This window comes from Cyphomyrmex costatus, unplaced genomic scaffold (genome assembly GCF_001594065.2).
Source record: "Cyphomyrmex costatus isolate MS0001 unplaced genomic scaffold, Ccosl1.0 scaffold43, whole genome shotgun sequence".
NCBI lineage: Eukaryota > Metazoa > Arthropoda > Insecta > Hymenoptera > Formicidae > Cyphomyrmex > Cyphomyrmex costatus.
Genome location: NW_017278534.1, coordinates 2,369,797 through 2,386,087, shown reverse-complemented (window position 1 = coordinate 2,386,087; position 16,291 = coordinate 2,369,797). Strand labels below are relative to the sequence as shown.

At 25.7% G+C, this 16,291-nt stretch overlaps 1 protein-coding gene across 1 annotated transcript in view; it reads right to left on the bottom strand.

Moving 5' to 3' along the window:
- Nucleotides 1-16,291, bottom strand: part of LOC108777314 (tachykinin-like peptides receptor 86C) — a 47,453-nt gene that overhangs the window by 9,327 nt on the left and 21,835 nt on the right. The window contains exons 3-4 of the mRNA XM_018544155.1: nucleotides 4,584-4,718; nucleotides 2,809-2,889 (exon numbers count right to left, since the gene is read on the bottom strand). Coding sequence (XP_018399657.1) covers nucleotides 2,809-2,889; nucleotides 4,584-4,718 — 216 coding nt within the window. The remainder of the gene's footprint in view (nucleotides 1-2,808; nucleotides 2,890-4,583; nucleotides 4,719-16,291) is intronic.

Genomic DNA, 16,291 nt, shown 5'->3' with positions numbered 1-16,291 from the left:
AGAGAGAGAGAGAGAGAGAGAGAGAGAGAGAGAGAGAGAGAGAGTATGACCATGACGTTTGATCTAATAAGATTGAAAATTAAATACTACATAAATTATTAGTTATTTCTTGCTCGAAATATTATGAAAATTATACTCTGGTACAAGTAATACAATTTCAATTCTTCCTAACATTTTTAAATGAACTATCATTTCCAAACCCCAAGAGTAAACGTTCAATTACATTCGCTGAATGAGTTAAATTGCACATAAGAGGATTATTCTGTAAAATTACTTGGAATTTGTGATGTAGATAGAATCTATGCATAACTTAAATTCCATTTAGCATATATAGAACTGTACGTCACTTCCTGATGGGTTTGAGTATTTTAAATTATCCTATTGCACGCTATCAGAACCAACGATATTGTTACATCCGTTAAATAAACTTAACTTGGAGCTGTCTCATACATGTATAAGAACAGAGGTATTCTGTATAAACTTCAGCGTTGCACGATGTTCTTCGTAAGTGAAGAGTAGCCATACTAACGATAGTAAGTTTGTGGACTATTTGACAAATGAAAACCTTCGATATATATCTAAAGTGTTGTACCTACATAATATACACAAAATGGAATTCTGAATGACTAACAAGTAAATGGAGGTGTCACTCATCAATTTTAATGAAACTTTGCAAATTTGTATAAGTATGAAAAATATGTGACAAGTATTTTTTTTATCGGCAAAGGTCCACTCTGAAGGGTGAAAACTATCCCTTAAAGGTAAGGGGTAGATTTAACATATTAGGTGAAATAAGTTGAACATTTTAAAAAGTAAAATGCGTTAAGGGGCTTTTGCGGCGTGCAAGCGCTTTCCCTTTTCACTAACGCATACATACACTGTATATAAGAGCGGTCTGATGTTTACGTATCTGGACGCCATATTAGGTCGGCCATTTTGAATTTCATACATTTGACATAAAATTTAGTTTCAGCGACCCCAAAAACGATCTCCTACATATTTTACTTTTTAAAATTTGTAACTTATTTCATCTAATTATACATTAAATCTACCCCTTACCTTTAAGGAATAGTTTTCATCCTTCAGAATAGATAAAAAAAATACGTGTCAAGTATTTTTCATAATTTAACAAATTTGCAAAGTTTCATTAAAATCGATGACTAACACCACCAAGTGTGAAGCTGGTCCCTCAATATTAAAAAATCGATTTTTTAATATTGGGGAGCCAGCTTCACACGGGTGACTAACACCTCCGTAAGTTTACTTGTACGATTTATATTCAAAGACAGAGATATTCAATAGAAATCGATATTTTCTGTATACAAAATTTGATTATGGAATATATAACTATTATAATCATTCTCTTTGGATAAAAAAAAGTTATACTAAATTAAAATACACTATATAAATAAATACATTATTATGTATAAAATTAAGTTTTTTTATTAATAAAATTAAATTAAAATATTATAATAAAAAAATATGTATTGCAATCATTTGGTTTATAACACTTGAATATATTTTTCTTTTGAACAATAAATATAAGAAATAGAGTTACCGCGCAACACGATACACAGTGTATAATATAATTATTAACAAACGTTTATTTAATTTACATTAAATCACTAATTTATTGTGAATTAAATAACTTTTTGTTTTGGCTTTAGAAAATAATCTGTATTTATTTACATAATATTTGTTCCCCAATTTAAACTTTTCTTTACGAAAAAGAAAAATTTCAAATTTTATTCTGTTCTGTAAATTGAACTCGTGTTGTTTACTGTTCATGCAGAAAAGGGATGCTGGAGTATATTTAATATTGACGTTTCACGTTCAATACTTACTAGTTTTATGTTTCCAACTTTTCTATTTTTGTTAGTTAACAATTGAACACATAGATACAGATACTGTCAATCATCTTGACTAAATTTGGAAAATAATTGAAAGTTTTTATAAAATATAAAAATTTTAGTTTTTAGTACCAAATCTATATTAATTTGTTTTAAAGTTATACATATACAATTCTTCTACAAATCTTATAAATATAAATATATATATATAAAAAAATTTATAAGATTGTGGATTTACATTTTGTATATTGTATTATATGTACGAGTATTGTACAGACAGAACTTTTGCATTTTTTTGTACTTTTTTTATTGTTATATTTTAAAACGAATTTTTCCCTGTCATACCTTAAATTAATTATTACTTGATTTTGCTTTAGCAAACATTTGTGAAATACATTTTCAGTTAGGCTTACTATTTTGACGCAGTAACGAGTAATGGGAACTAATTATTTCTAATAAGTAACTTTTTATTCTCTGATTTATATATATTAATAATTATTTACAATTTTAATCTTATTTTGTATAAAAATATTTTGTATAAATTGTAGTATATAAATAGCACAAGGCAATCAAAATCAAATCCTTCTTTTTTTAATTAATAAAGCTTAATTGTTAAACTATGGTAATACAGTGGAACGAATGCAACCACTCTAATTAGGTTAAAGTTCTCTTATCGTTTCCAGTGATGCGCTACCAACAAATATACTGCAATCTCCTGACCTATCTCCTTAGAATAATCGTCGATTCAATCTCTTTCACATTTATAATAGATCGTATACGCGATGTTTATGAGAATTTTTTTTCTCACACGATTTTATGTGCGCGCATTTCCTATTAAAAAACGCTGAACAATCCCCATTTGACATATAGATTTACATATTTTTGAAGACTATATTACATCGAGACCCGTTAGGTTATGCTAGGAGAATTTTAGTGGAATGAAACTGTTACTACTCACCAATATTCCGTTTTGCTATGTAAATAGCCACCGTCAGGCCACAATAAGTAACAAGAGATTCTAGTTGTTCCATTGGAATATCTACAATTGATTATACATCAATTTCTATGAGAATATTGAATATAGAGTAGTAATAAATATTGAGAAGATTAAACTTCTAAATACATCTATCAATTATATATGTACTCCTTAAATTCTCAAATATTAATTATTAAGAAAGTTTTGTTTTTTGTAAAGTCTCATGGGGAAGAGAGAAAAATGGATATGAGAGAAAAAAGTCTCATAGGATTAAAGCCATGGAGTCCAAGGAGAAACGGGTTTAGGTATATGGATACCTATAAAAAGAAAAACAATGTGAGGGTGAAAGTTATTTGTATGAAACATTGACTTCACGGGGTAGAAAACAATATAAAGATGTTGCGAATACGAATTTCACGATTTTTTGTTACAAAAACTTAATAGAAAAAAATTTAATAATTGTAAATACGTTAAATATTCTCGTTTTATTTAATTTTGAAATGTGATTTTAAAATATCGCTTATTTAAATTACATACAATCATGTGTAATATTTAACATTTTACAACACGATAAATGTACAATTTATTTTTTATTACAAACATTATTTTTAGTTTGTTAAAATTTATGGAAAATTATTTATTATAGAAGAGAAATACGATTTTGGAAATATATGAACGGCTTTACAAGCAGACGGTCGGCTTTAAAGGATAGTATCAGCTTTAGGAACCTGTAAAGCAGATACATAATGTCCTTAAAATGAGAAAATTTCTGAAAGTAGAAAATTTTGGTTAGACATACTTCTCATTCGATGATACATTTTGAAAGATGAAAATAGAACGTATTGTATATTAAAATTTTTCTTAAATATATATTACAAATATACAAAAAATCATAAGCAAAGAGAAAATAAGTGAAAATTTATAGACAAGGAAAGAAACAACTTTCTGGCTCAAAACGATAAGAAATTTAAAGCTTTGCCTGGCTACGAGCAGATTATTAAACAAATATATAGTCTGCAATTTTTGTAACGTTTTTATATTAAAATTAAAAAGTACCAAATTTTTTTCCAAATTTATATCATTAAAATATATATATAAATAATTATTATATATATATTTATAAAAGAACGTCAACGACAATTAACCTATAAAAAATACAAATCATTAAAACAATTCTTCTATAAAATTTAATCTCTTACATTTTGATTCGTTATTTTAATTTGAATAATGTCTTATTCATTAGTTTGCATTATTTATTAGATAAAATAAAATATGCTTCTTTTATTGTTTTATTAATTATCAGTGTTTGTTTAATTATCGATAATAATGTATTTGAAAAATATGAAATGTGTAAATATATATACATATAAGAATAATGTACGAACTTATGTGAAATAGGTAACCTATAAAGATAAAACGCCGTGTAAATCTATAAACACTTTATAGCTATCTCTTAATGTAGATATATGTAGTTATATGCTGGTAGATATGTATATACAACCTATGAAACTAAGGCATTATAACTTAGACATTACCTAACAAAGGGATTAAGCTAAATTATGCTCTGACTATAATGTATAACAAAAACTTTATTTCTGTCATGCGAAACAAAGAATATTTTAAATAAAACGTACATTTTTCATACTTTTTTATCACTTTTTAACAAAATACAACGTTATAGTTGTATACATAATTAAATTGTAGGTATTTTTAAAATTATAAATTATGAGCTCTCTTTTCTGTTTTATTATAGTTACCTGCGCAATGATGTTGTGGAATATAAAAGACACGGGGTTGCTAATGCAGATGATATGCCCCAGATTAAAATCAAAGTAATCACTGTCCTCTTGCGAGACATATGGTGTTTAAGAGGATACATAATGGCCATATATCTGCAACAAACGACATAATGATGCTGTTTAATAATCCCCAATATAGATTCAAATTAATTACTAAGATTTATTACGTTTAATCTTGTGTATACTATTATTATCCCTTTCGATACATTTTTTTATCTTTTACAATAAGTTTTGTTGCATAATAACTTTAGACATAACTGTATATATTTACCATTATACCAAACAAGATTTGGCAGTACTTGTGTTATAAAACTTAGTAAAATTATAATGAAAGAAAGGTATATATATATATATATATATAGATAACAATTCTTATTTATTTTTTATTTTATTATTTTATATAATGTTCTTCTAATAATTATTTTTATTTGAAGTAATGGTTACTCTAAAATTTTACAAAATGTTTTATTTTTAATTTCTATATGTATAATATATTCTATTCATACATTATTTGTTATGCATATACAATTTATTACACAAAGCATACATACAATTTATATCCTATATGTGCTTTATGTAATAGCTATTTCGCATGTAAGTCAGAAATTCAAAATGTAATCATGCGAAGCGAAATAATTTTACGTTAGGAAATGTAGTTGCGTGTAATAAAAGTGTAAATTGCTCTGTTGCAAATTGTACTGATATTCTAGATCGAAAATATTTCCCATATGCTGCACGTAACGCTACATCTCGTAAAACATAAGTTTTCAAGATTGAAATATGTTATCATATACATATACGTGCGATGTAATACCATGCACTTTTTATAATCAGTAATAATACGAAATCTATTCTATATATTTCTTACTATCTACGTATATATTGGATGATTGCATAAGTTCGTGCCCGATTTTCATAGATGTCACTAACTTTATGTTTATTGCAGAGTTTGGTGTTTTTTTGTTTGGTTTTTTGTATGCTCTAAATAAATGATAGTGTCATGAATCACTTTAGCGTCAGGGTATCGATCATAAAACTTTTTCCCTAGGATAAAAAATGAAAAGTGAACATTTTTACCATTGTAGTTAATGGAGAAATTTTTCACTTTTCATTTTCCATCCTAGGGAAAAAGTTTCATGATCGATACCCAGACATCGTGTAGATAAGTCGATTTGTGCGTGAAAGAAATTTTTCAAAATGGAGAACGAAAAGGTATTGGAAAAAGTTTCATGATCGATACCCAGACATCGTGTAGATAAGTCGATTTGTGCGTGAAAGAAAATGGAGAACGAAAAGGTATATTTCCGACATGTAATGTTATACGAGTTTCGGAAAGGCATGAGTGTTGGGACTGCTCAAAAAAACATTTAGAGCGTTTATTTAAATCGTGCTCCTGCTCTCCGGACAATTAAAAAGTGGTTTCGCAGATGTCGAAATAGTGATTTCAATTTAGAAGATCAACCTCGCTCTGGACGTCCTTCCGGCATTGATGACGATATTGTGCGTGCTTTGGTAAAAACAAACCCAAGGATTACAATTGAGGAGATTACGGAGAAGCTAAACATAGATAATTCAACTTTTAGCATATTTTACTTTTAAATCGGACATTATGCAATCAGCTAATATATATGATAAATATAACAAAACGAAACATGATATATGTATTATATTTAACAATATAAATAATCCTGAATAAACTTTGGAATATTTTTCATATAACTGACATTAACATATTATATTATATAACACAATAAAATTTCATTTATGATTGTTTAACACTTAAGTGTTGAAATCGACAATTGAACATAATTATGACATTATTATAACGTTAAAGCTAATTAGAATTATCACGCAGACAGAATGATGCGATGTATAATTTCATAAATTATCGCGTGTTTCTCACATTCACCAGATTATAAACATGTCCCTTGTGCTTCGACATTAACATTATTGCTTTTATATCTCCCATATGCACGCAATAACATTTATTTATCCGCGTTTATGCGCTTATCAAAGAGGATATAATAGATGACTGATTTTTACCGATTGGTCAGATTAATCGATTATTTCACCATTAGATTTTAATTATTTAAATAATTTTGAATATATATATATGTATATATATGAACATATACACATATAGAAAATAAAAAATATTAAGTTTGCGAAAGCAGAATTATTTGTTCTCAATATATTTTATCCGATTAAAAAAACGAATAAAATAAAATCCATTAAACAATCGGAAAATTTGATTTACAATATATATATCTTTATTAAAATTTTATGCCATTGTTATTTGAAAATTATTTTTATTTACTATTATAGAATACGGACTTATTTTAGTGTAACACGTTTTATTAGTTGGTCAAATGTCAGAATAAACAAAAAAAGTTATATAATAATATCTTTACAATAAACGGAAGTTCATGAATTTAATTATGTGTTCCATAGTTTTATTCAGTTATCGTCAGTTCAGTTTTAGTGAGACAATAATTAATCTACGTTTGAAATACGAATTGTTCATTTGCCATGCAATAAACTGTTCAGCGAGTTTCTGAGGAAACTAAACTTGACAATTACTTCTACGCTTTATGTTCTTGTGAGATTGCAGGAAGTTTTAGAAATGTATAAATCTACAATAGAATTTCTTGCTAGTGTCTATATCGACGTATAAATTATAATCAAAGAAACGGAACTATCTCTACTCTTCTTGACTAAGTTTATAAAGATAGTACAAAAAAATTTACATCTTAATTTCTAATAAGTAATGATACCGAATGCATTTAAAAACAGAACAGTTTGTCGCGTGTACACACGTCGAATGCTCGCATTTTGTGTTTGTTAATCGTTATACATCGTATGCTAATAATGAAAACTAGGTGCTCTCTTTGAAATCTTAACACTTTACTACTACTACGAGAAATTTCTCCGTTTAATATCGTCAGACGAACGACGAAAGTTGTCGCAAAGAAATATTTAAACCAAATGATAAAATTTCTCAATGCAAATACAAATATTGTATTTTGTCACTATTATTTATTAACTGTTAATATTGACGAAAATGCTCAGCATTAAAAAAAATCAGCTTAATATATAAATATAAAACAAATTTATTTTTGTAATTTGTAAATAATATTTAATATTTGAAAAATTATGAACTAGTGATTTGTTAAAAAAGTATTAGTGATGCCTTTAAAAACATTTATAAAACATACAAGTATTATTTTATTAAGTTTCAATTTTTATTAAAATTTTAACAACACACAGTTAATATATACATATTATCTTATCTTTAGATTTATAAGAGGAATCTAAATAAAAAATCTGAATGATTTAATATAAATTTACTTAATATATTTAAACTTTCTCAAATTTATTTTAATAAAAATTTGATATTATTATCAAGTTATTTAATAGTGCAAATAAAAGAAAATTACAACAACCCCAATAATCGCTAATATTAAATTTTAGTTAAAAATTTACCCCTAAAACGCATTTCTACTGTAACCATTATCTTTCTTTGGCCACACAAAAATGCAGATAAATGCAGCCGTCGTTTGGTATTGTACAAACCAAAACAATAAGTGACGTAAACAAAATGGTTGCATTGTTTTCTTCGTGAGTTTTTTCACGCATGGGAAACTATGATGGCAAGATATTTCGGTAAAGCCGTCGAAACCATAACGACATTTCGCGTCACGAGAACGCGAAACATTCTATACACGTGATAAGAATTACAGCCTGTAACCCGTTTGAAAATAGCTGTGCGGTGAGCTGTCTCCGAAAACATATTAAGTCATTTATCGCAGGCTGAAATATTAATACACGAGCACGTCTAGACGAAAATTGCATATAAATGTTCACCTCAAAGATAATGTAATAATATTTTTACTATTTGTCTTAATATTGTAAAAAATTATATTAGAAGTAAATTTAACTATACGTATATATAATAAATAACTATTATTAGTTAAACTTCTCCTTTGAAACAAATTTTCCTTATTAATCGATTTATACATAAGTCATCCTATATACAATATATGTTTGCGACTTAAAAATGTTTTAACACAATAAAATGATACGAAGAGAAACGTTGCTGTCACCAGAGAATACTCTTTGAGTACCGAGCGAAGGAAAAATCAAATAGTATTAACTAACAAAAGAATGAAATAAAGAATATTTCTAGTCAAAGCAATAATAAAGACTAGAAGAGAGATAAATTTTCCACGGACTTTGTCACTTTATTATTTTACAATAATTAAATTCATTATTTCTTATATTAGAAGTTACATAGTTAACTTTGTCATACCTCTTATTGAGTTATTTAAGGGTCAACGAAGCGTATTGAGATATGCAGATATAATATATGATACGGCATGGTACGAAGAAATAAAGTGCAGTGTCTAATGAATGTTTAATGGTTAGCAAATGTAATTTCTGGTACGTCGTCAATCCAACTCGTGCATATACAAACCGCAGTACGTGAGAAGCATAGCTACCTACTACCTTTCGAACGGTTCGAAGTTCGATTTCTCTTTCATCAGGACGTGAAAGGCATTATGATACGAAAATGCTGAACTTGTTTAAGTAGAGATGTTTAAGATAATCCATTTTTACTTCCAACTGCAGCTAATTGAATATTGTTATTTAATTTTATCTTGGTTTTCGTAAATTTTAACTTTACCAAAGCTTTAGATCCTTTAAACAATCTTCAAAATACACGGATACTGTGAATTATTATTATTATTACATACTGCTTAAAATTAATTACTTTCTTATCTATAAAAGTACTTATTAATTTTTTGCTGATAAAAGGAGGATAATGTAATATAAAAAGCAACAAAGCGTAAAATATTGATATGCAAATCAATAATTCAATATTTAAAATACGAACCAAAAACTAGATATTTAAGACTCTATTGGCAAAACCTTTGGCAAAATTGGATTATTGACTATTGACGTTGATTGATCATTAATTTATTTTTATCTTTAATGAGTTGTTAATTAATGGATTGGCAATCGGATCGAAAATTCGAATTTGTGAAATACTGATATAAACTTAATTATTATAGAATACAATTCCAATATTAATAATATTTGATATGTCATCTTGATATAACATAAACTGCGATATGCTTGCATAAGATTTAGAATTAGTTTATTATTAATTAAACATTTGTTTTAATTTCATTCTTTATTAATGAAAACATAATGAAAGATTATGTTAATTAATGTGTATTTTATTTTAATTCAATATTCAACATAAAGTTTATTTTATACCAAGTACAAACAATCTTAAACTAAATAAAGCGAACTATCAGCTATAAGTTAATCAATCCGCATACAAGAAGAGCTTTCTAATTTAAGTCATTATTCCATTTTTCTTAATTACTTAAAGAGTCTTACAATAATATTTGTTTATGTTTATGTTAAACACAAATAGGATAAAATAGAAGCTGGAGAAGTTAAAAGCTATAGTTTCTTATAAACATAAATAAGTTAATCCAATTACAATTCATTCTCTCTAGTCTCCATTTATTTGACAATTTAAGTGATTGTTAATTACTATAATCTCTCCGATAACAGCCACTTCAAAAGGCAGTCCTGATCCTCCTACATCAATTAGTGTTCATTATATTCATCCCTCACCCATTTCTATTCCTAAAGTTCCATACAACTTTAGCCTCAATTTCCAGCGCACAGTTAATTTACCGTAAAATAATTTAAGTATGGAACTTTAATATTCTTGTTTTGTCCTTACGTTTTGCTACAAGTAATTAATTAAAGACTACAGTAACATTGAAATATAATTTATGTACAATTATTTTGTTAAATGGACGGTAAAAATTTTATAATTTTATTTGATGGATAATTATAATTATTTTAACAAATATTTATATTATAATTAGCTCTATCATTGATTATACTTATTTTAAAATAAATTTAATTAATTTTAATTTTTCAAAATGCAAAATATATTTTAATAATTATAAAATGTATATATAACTGAATAATATATATAATGTGTGTGATTCAAAAATATAAAATACATTGAATATAAAAATGTATAATGTAATTTATTAATGTATAAAGTAACCTTTTTTAAATTTATAGAATATTAATATATAGTTATTTTATGTTAAATATAATTTAAAGATCTAGTGTGTGTGCGCGCGTGTGTGTGTATGTGTGTGTGTGTGTACGTGTGTGTTTTGACAAGTTTCCGCATGTGAAATTGCTCATTATAACTATTGTTTCGACTATTTTTCTTAAGGACTATTATACTGGAACAAAATTTATAGACGAGATACACTTACTGTTACTAAAATATTTCGACAAATTTATAATATGGCCATTAAAAATAAGAAGTTTAAAAAAACTTTTCGAAAAGTCTAAAAAACTTTATATTTAAACACACTTCACCACACAAACAGACTTGTAGCACAGGAATTTTAAGACTTTATATAATTTTATGGTACGATTTTCTAATATAGAAACGTATTAATTTCAATTTTTGTATTTTATAACATTTTTAACTTACATTTGAAATTTCTTTTAAATTAATATATTTTATATTGCTTAAATTAAGAAGAGGACTATATATTTTTGTGTTATAAAAAGATATTTGTATATGAAAATTTTTTTTTGCGCTTAGAGAAATAAAATAGTACCTACTAATTTATAAAATATTATTTATTATACATACATGATGAAAAAGAAAATATTTTTTACAGTCAATAAAATATTTTGAATTCTTCATTACTGAATCTTTAAATACAAAGACAAATATATTTAATCAAATTTACAATAAATAATCATCGTAATATAATATAAATAAAATACACGATTAATTAAACAGTAATGATAGTCATTTTTTTCTTCGAACGCTTTTTATGGAACGAATTAGATACCAATCTGGCCTTCGGGTTAACTGCACCGATAGTCGAGAATAGTGGAATGACCGACGAGCATGAATTTGTATCTTATCGTTCCTCTACTATCTTGAGACTCGTCGTGACGAATAATTTATGTTCTAACTTCAATTATAACGAAAAAAGAGAATCTGCTTTATATGTTAAAAATGTTTCTAAATTTGATTTAATTTTTGTGTATGCTATTGCGTACACTATTGTAATAATATATTAATATGCTATAACGCAGAGAAAAGAAAGAGCATTCAAGTTTGTCTCCTATCTTGAAATTTTCTATGTTTACTTTTTATTAAAAAATTTATTAGTCTTATTTGCTATTTTATAAAAGATTAAATATAATAATCTTTTATGATCTATTAATTTTTGTGACATACAAAATATTTTAATAATTAAAATATTAAATTTTACATTTTACTTAACAAATGTTATCTTTATTTAAATTATAACATTTATGTGCTACATTATATGTTGTATATGTATATATTGTTACGGAAAAAGAAAATGATATTAAAAAATAAGAAATTTACTTGATACGGAAATATATTATACCTAAAAGTGTATAACACATTTTCTGTTTTATATTTTATTATATATATGAAATTACTGTATCTGTATTCAATTATTTTTATCATTATGTACAATGTTTTCGTGATGTTTATATGAATTGATATTAATAGTGTATTGGTATAACATTTTCATTAATGAGAATGCTGTTAATTCGATTTCGTCGAGTATAAACTATATTTATCGCACATCACAGGCATTGATTAATCATGCTTAGTACGTTGTTCTAGTTACGCGTCACCATGACATATGTGTACTTTAGTAACTTGATTCTACATATACCGGTGTGCGATTCTCAATTTGCAAATGTCTTGTTTTTCTATTAAAACTATTATTTAAATATACGTCAAGTCACCGTTTGCACAAGGAGCATAATCAGAATTACTATACACATACATATAATACACATTTTCTAAACATATTATATAGTATATTAATAATAAATAATAATAATAATAAGGCTCTGTAAATATAAAACGAAATAGACACTTGAAGAGCTTACAGCCAGTTATATGTAACAAAGAACTCTAATTCAAAACATAAAAATAATAAAATTGGTATCACCAGTCGTTGCGAATATGGTAATGGAAGACTTAGAGGAAATTGCGATTGTAATGTCGCCTGTTCGACTGTTATTTTATTATCGATATGTTGATATCATTTTATCTGCTCCATCTGAAAGTATTAATGACATCTTGGACATTTTCAATTATTTACACACTGAACTACAGTTTACTATGGAAGTTGATATAGATGGTAAATTAAGTTTTTTGGATTGATTATAAATGAACACACACACAGAAATTTATTTTCGATGGATATCGTAAAGCAACCTTTTTCGATAGATTCCTTAATTTTCATTCCTTAATTTCCATCCTTTTTGTCATAAGAGAGGTGTAATTTATGAATCGAGTTGTACACAAAATAATTTGTTTATATCATTCTAAGTTTCAGCAAAATAATCTAATTAATGCTATTAATATTTTTTTAAATAATACCTACTATCTTTTATTTTTTTGATTATTCAAAATAAAATTAAATTTTATATTAACAACAATAGTTCTAATATATAATAAAAATGTTAATTAAAAAAAATTTTTTCAATTCGATATGTTAATTTGATATCAGAAAAATTTACACCAATTATTAACATGTTTAATTGTAAATTAACCGTCACGTTTTAGATTATTTCTGTTTTACTGCCTTGATTATTGTAATTTATGAGCTCGCAACAATACAGAACATGAAAATTACCAGGAAATAAAATTCTGTAGATTTCTAATATAATTTCACAATTATAATCCTTATCGTACAAGTATGAGTCACTAGTGACCGAGCGATTCCTGTTTGTGTAAGTTTCTCGCAAGCTCGATGAATCTCCTGGCGCTTGTTATTTCCCCGTAAAAGAAAGTTTATGGTGGAGATAACCTGTGCGTAGCGAGGCAACCCGGCCATCAATCTGCCTATGACTGGCGTACAATTAAAGTTAGCATGAGACGCTAGTGATCCATGTAAGTGTACAAAGGATGCTTTTTGTGAAAAATAAAAATTGTGTCAAAATCATTATAAGTATCCTATTTTTACTCTAAATTAATGTCTGAGTGTTTGTTTTCATCAAAAAAATTTTTTTTCTAAAAAAATTGTTTATTTTTTGTTATTTCATGTGCAGAAAACCGATTTGTGAGCACCACCGTACTTACGTATGTGTAAACTATAAAACGTAAAACATTTCTTTTATACGTATTTATAAATATGTATTTACATTTTATATATTTTTTCATTAAAAAATATATTATAGTACAACAAAATAAAAAAATGCATATTTAATTCGATTTTTCCTATTTATCCCATGTTGAAAATTGTTCATATTCATGTGCTCAAATAATTCAACTTTTTGTAGAATTCGAAATTCTAATATTTTTTTTCAAACTTTATATCTAAACTACAAAACCATGGAGTCATTTCTTTATATTCATTTATTATGAAAAGTTATAATTTAGTATATAATTTTTTAAATCAAATGCAATTTTTTCACAACCTATGAATCTTTCGGTAATTATAAATTATACTACACTTTATTATTTTCCAAAATAAAGTTTTAATATTTATTCTAGAAAGTTGAAAATATATTAGTGAATTTTTTGAATCATTCTAAATAGGTGAAAAAACGAACGGATTCATGTTTGTACAGATAAAGCACAAAATTGTATCTTGTATGGTAAGGAATAATTTACTGTAACATTGATAATGACCCGATTGGCCTCAAAACGTTTGTTGTAACCAATTTTATTATTTTTATGTTTTAAATTAAAAGTTCTTTGTTACATAACTTGTTCTAAGCCCTTCAAGTGTCTATTTTGTTTATATTATATATTAATATTACGCATTTTAATTTATTTTAATGAATATTATGAATGGTTCTATAATATTATAGATAACATTTGTTCCACGGAATTTCTCCCTTATATATTCCATATTAATAATAAAATTCGGAGCACGTATAATTAATTGAGAGATGATATATCGATTTTTATTAACATGACGTAATTTCTATAAAATTGTAAAGGATGAAAGTTGCACCTTTACTTGGAATTTTATTTGAAATAAATTTAATCTTTTATTTTCGCAATAAAGATGAAAAGAAAAAATAATTCTTTAATAAGTGATAAAATATTACGGATTCCTATACCTATAATGGCTAATTATATATATAAAGTTAAATGAGAAGTATTCGTTGCGTTAGGATACTTTTTTTACGCTTGCTTGTATTAATCTGTTGTTAAAATATTATATTTTAACAAAAAATGAATAGTGAAATAGTAAGGTAAATCAGTGATTAAAATTGTGAATAAAGAAAAAGCTAAAATTTAATATCTACTTTGAAATTGTGTTTGTAAACTTACGGATAAACAAGATAAATATAAGAACAATACATTATAAATATATGAAGAAGATCGATAATAAGAAGAAAACAACGAGACATTGAAATATCAAAATAATAAAACTTTTGAACGTTCTTCGTAAAAATTATCATACGCTAAAATAATTTATTATACGAAAATATATTAAAGAAATGAGTTTTCAATTTATTATAAGTTTGATTATTAATATAATTGCAAGCTAATAACAGTAAGAGATATATTTATTTGAGATCGTTGAAAGAATAATTAATGTAAAAATAATTAATAATAATAATTAATAACAATTAATAAATATGTTTACATTTAATTAAATTATTAATGGATTGTTTAATGAATAAAATACATAAAAATCTAAATAAATATCAATATTATCACAAACAATTATCTAACAATGAATAAGATACTTAGAGAGCAAATCAATAAATTGGTTTGAGCAATTTTGAAACTTGAAGGAATTAATGTCGTACGTGCAAACAAGGCTTTTGGAAGCCTTCAGAATTTAATCCCTAAATATCGAAGGATAATATTGTAAAAAGAAGAGATAGAGAGATTAGAGCATATATCTGGATTCCAATTGAAATTGTTCAATAAAATGGAATAATTTCGATCAGAATCTATTTCAGACGTAGGTATAATAATTCCATAATTATACTCAGTAGAAGAAACATATTAATAATTAAATACAATAAAAGCGTTCAATTTAAGATATGTGGAAGAAGACGGATATTAAATATACAATACAATCATATTTTCAAACAAAAATATAAAATAAAAAATAATACGTCATATTAACACGTTGAAGAATAAAATAAAATCTTATTTATAATCATTTAGCGTCATGAAAGCTAAAATCAGTGATTAAACATAATTATATTATTAACGTGATGTGTGTTAAAGCTAATTAGAATTATCATACCAACAGAATGATACAATGTATAATCCATAAATTATCGTGTGTTTCTCGCAAACATTCATGAAACTATAAACATGTCTCCAGTGTTTCGATATTAACATTATTATCCTTATACCTCGTATGCACGCAATAATAACAGTTTATCACCTTTACCACGTTTATCAATCAAACAGAACATAATAATTGATCGACTGATCTTTATCAATAGGCCAGATTAGATAATATTATTTTATGATTTATAGATTTTAACTATTTTTTAATAATTTTTTAAATCATTGAATATTTAAATATTAATAACAATTTTCAATTCTGCGGTCGTATGTTTTAACAGTAATT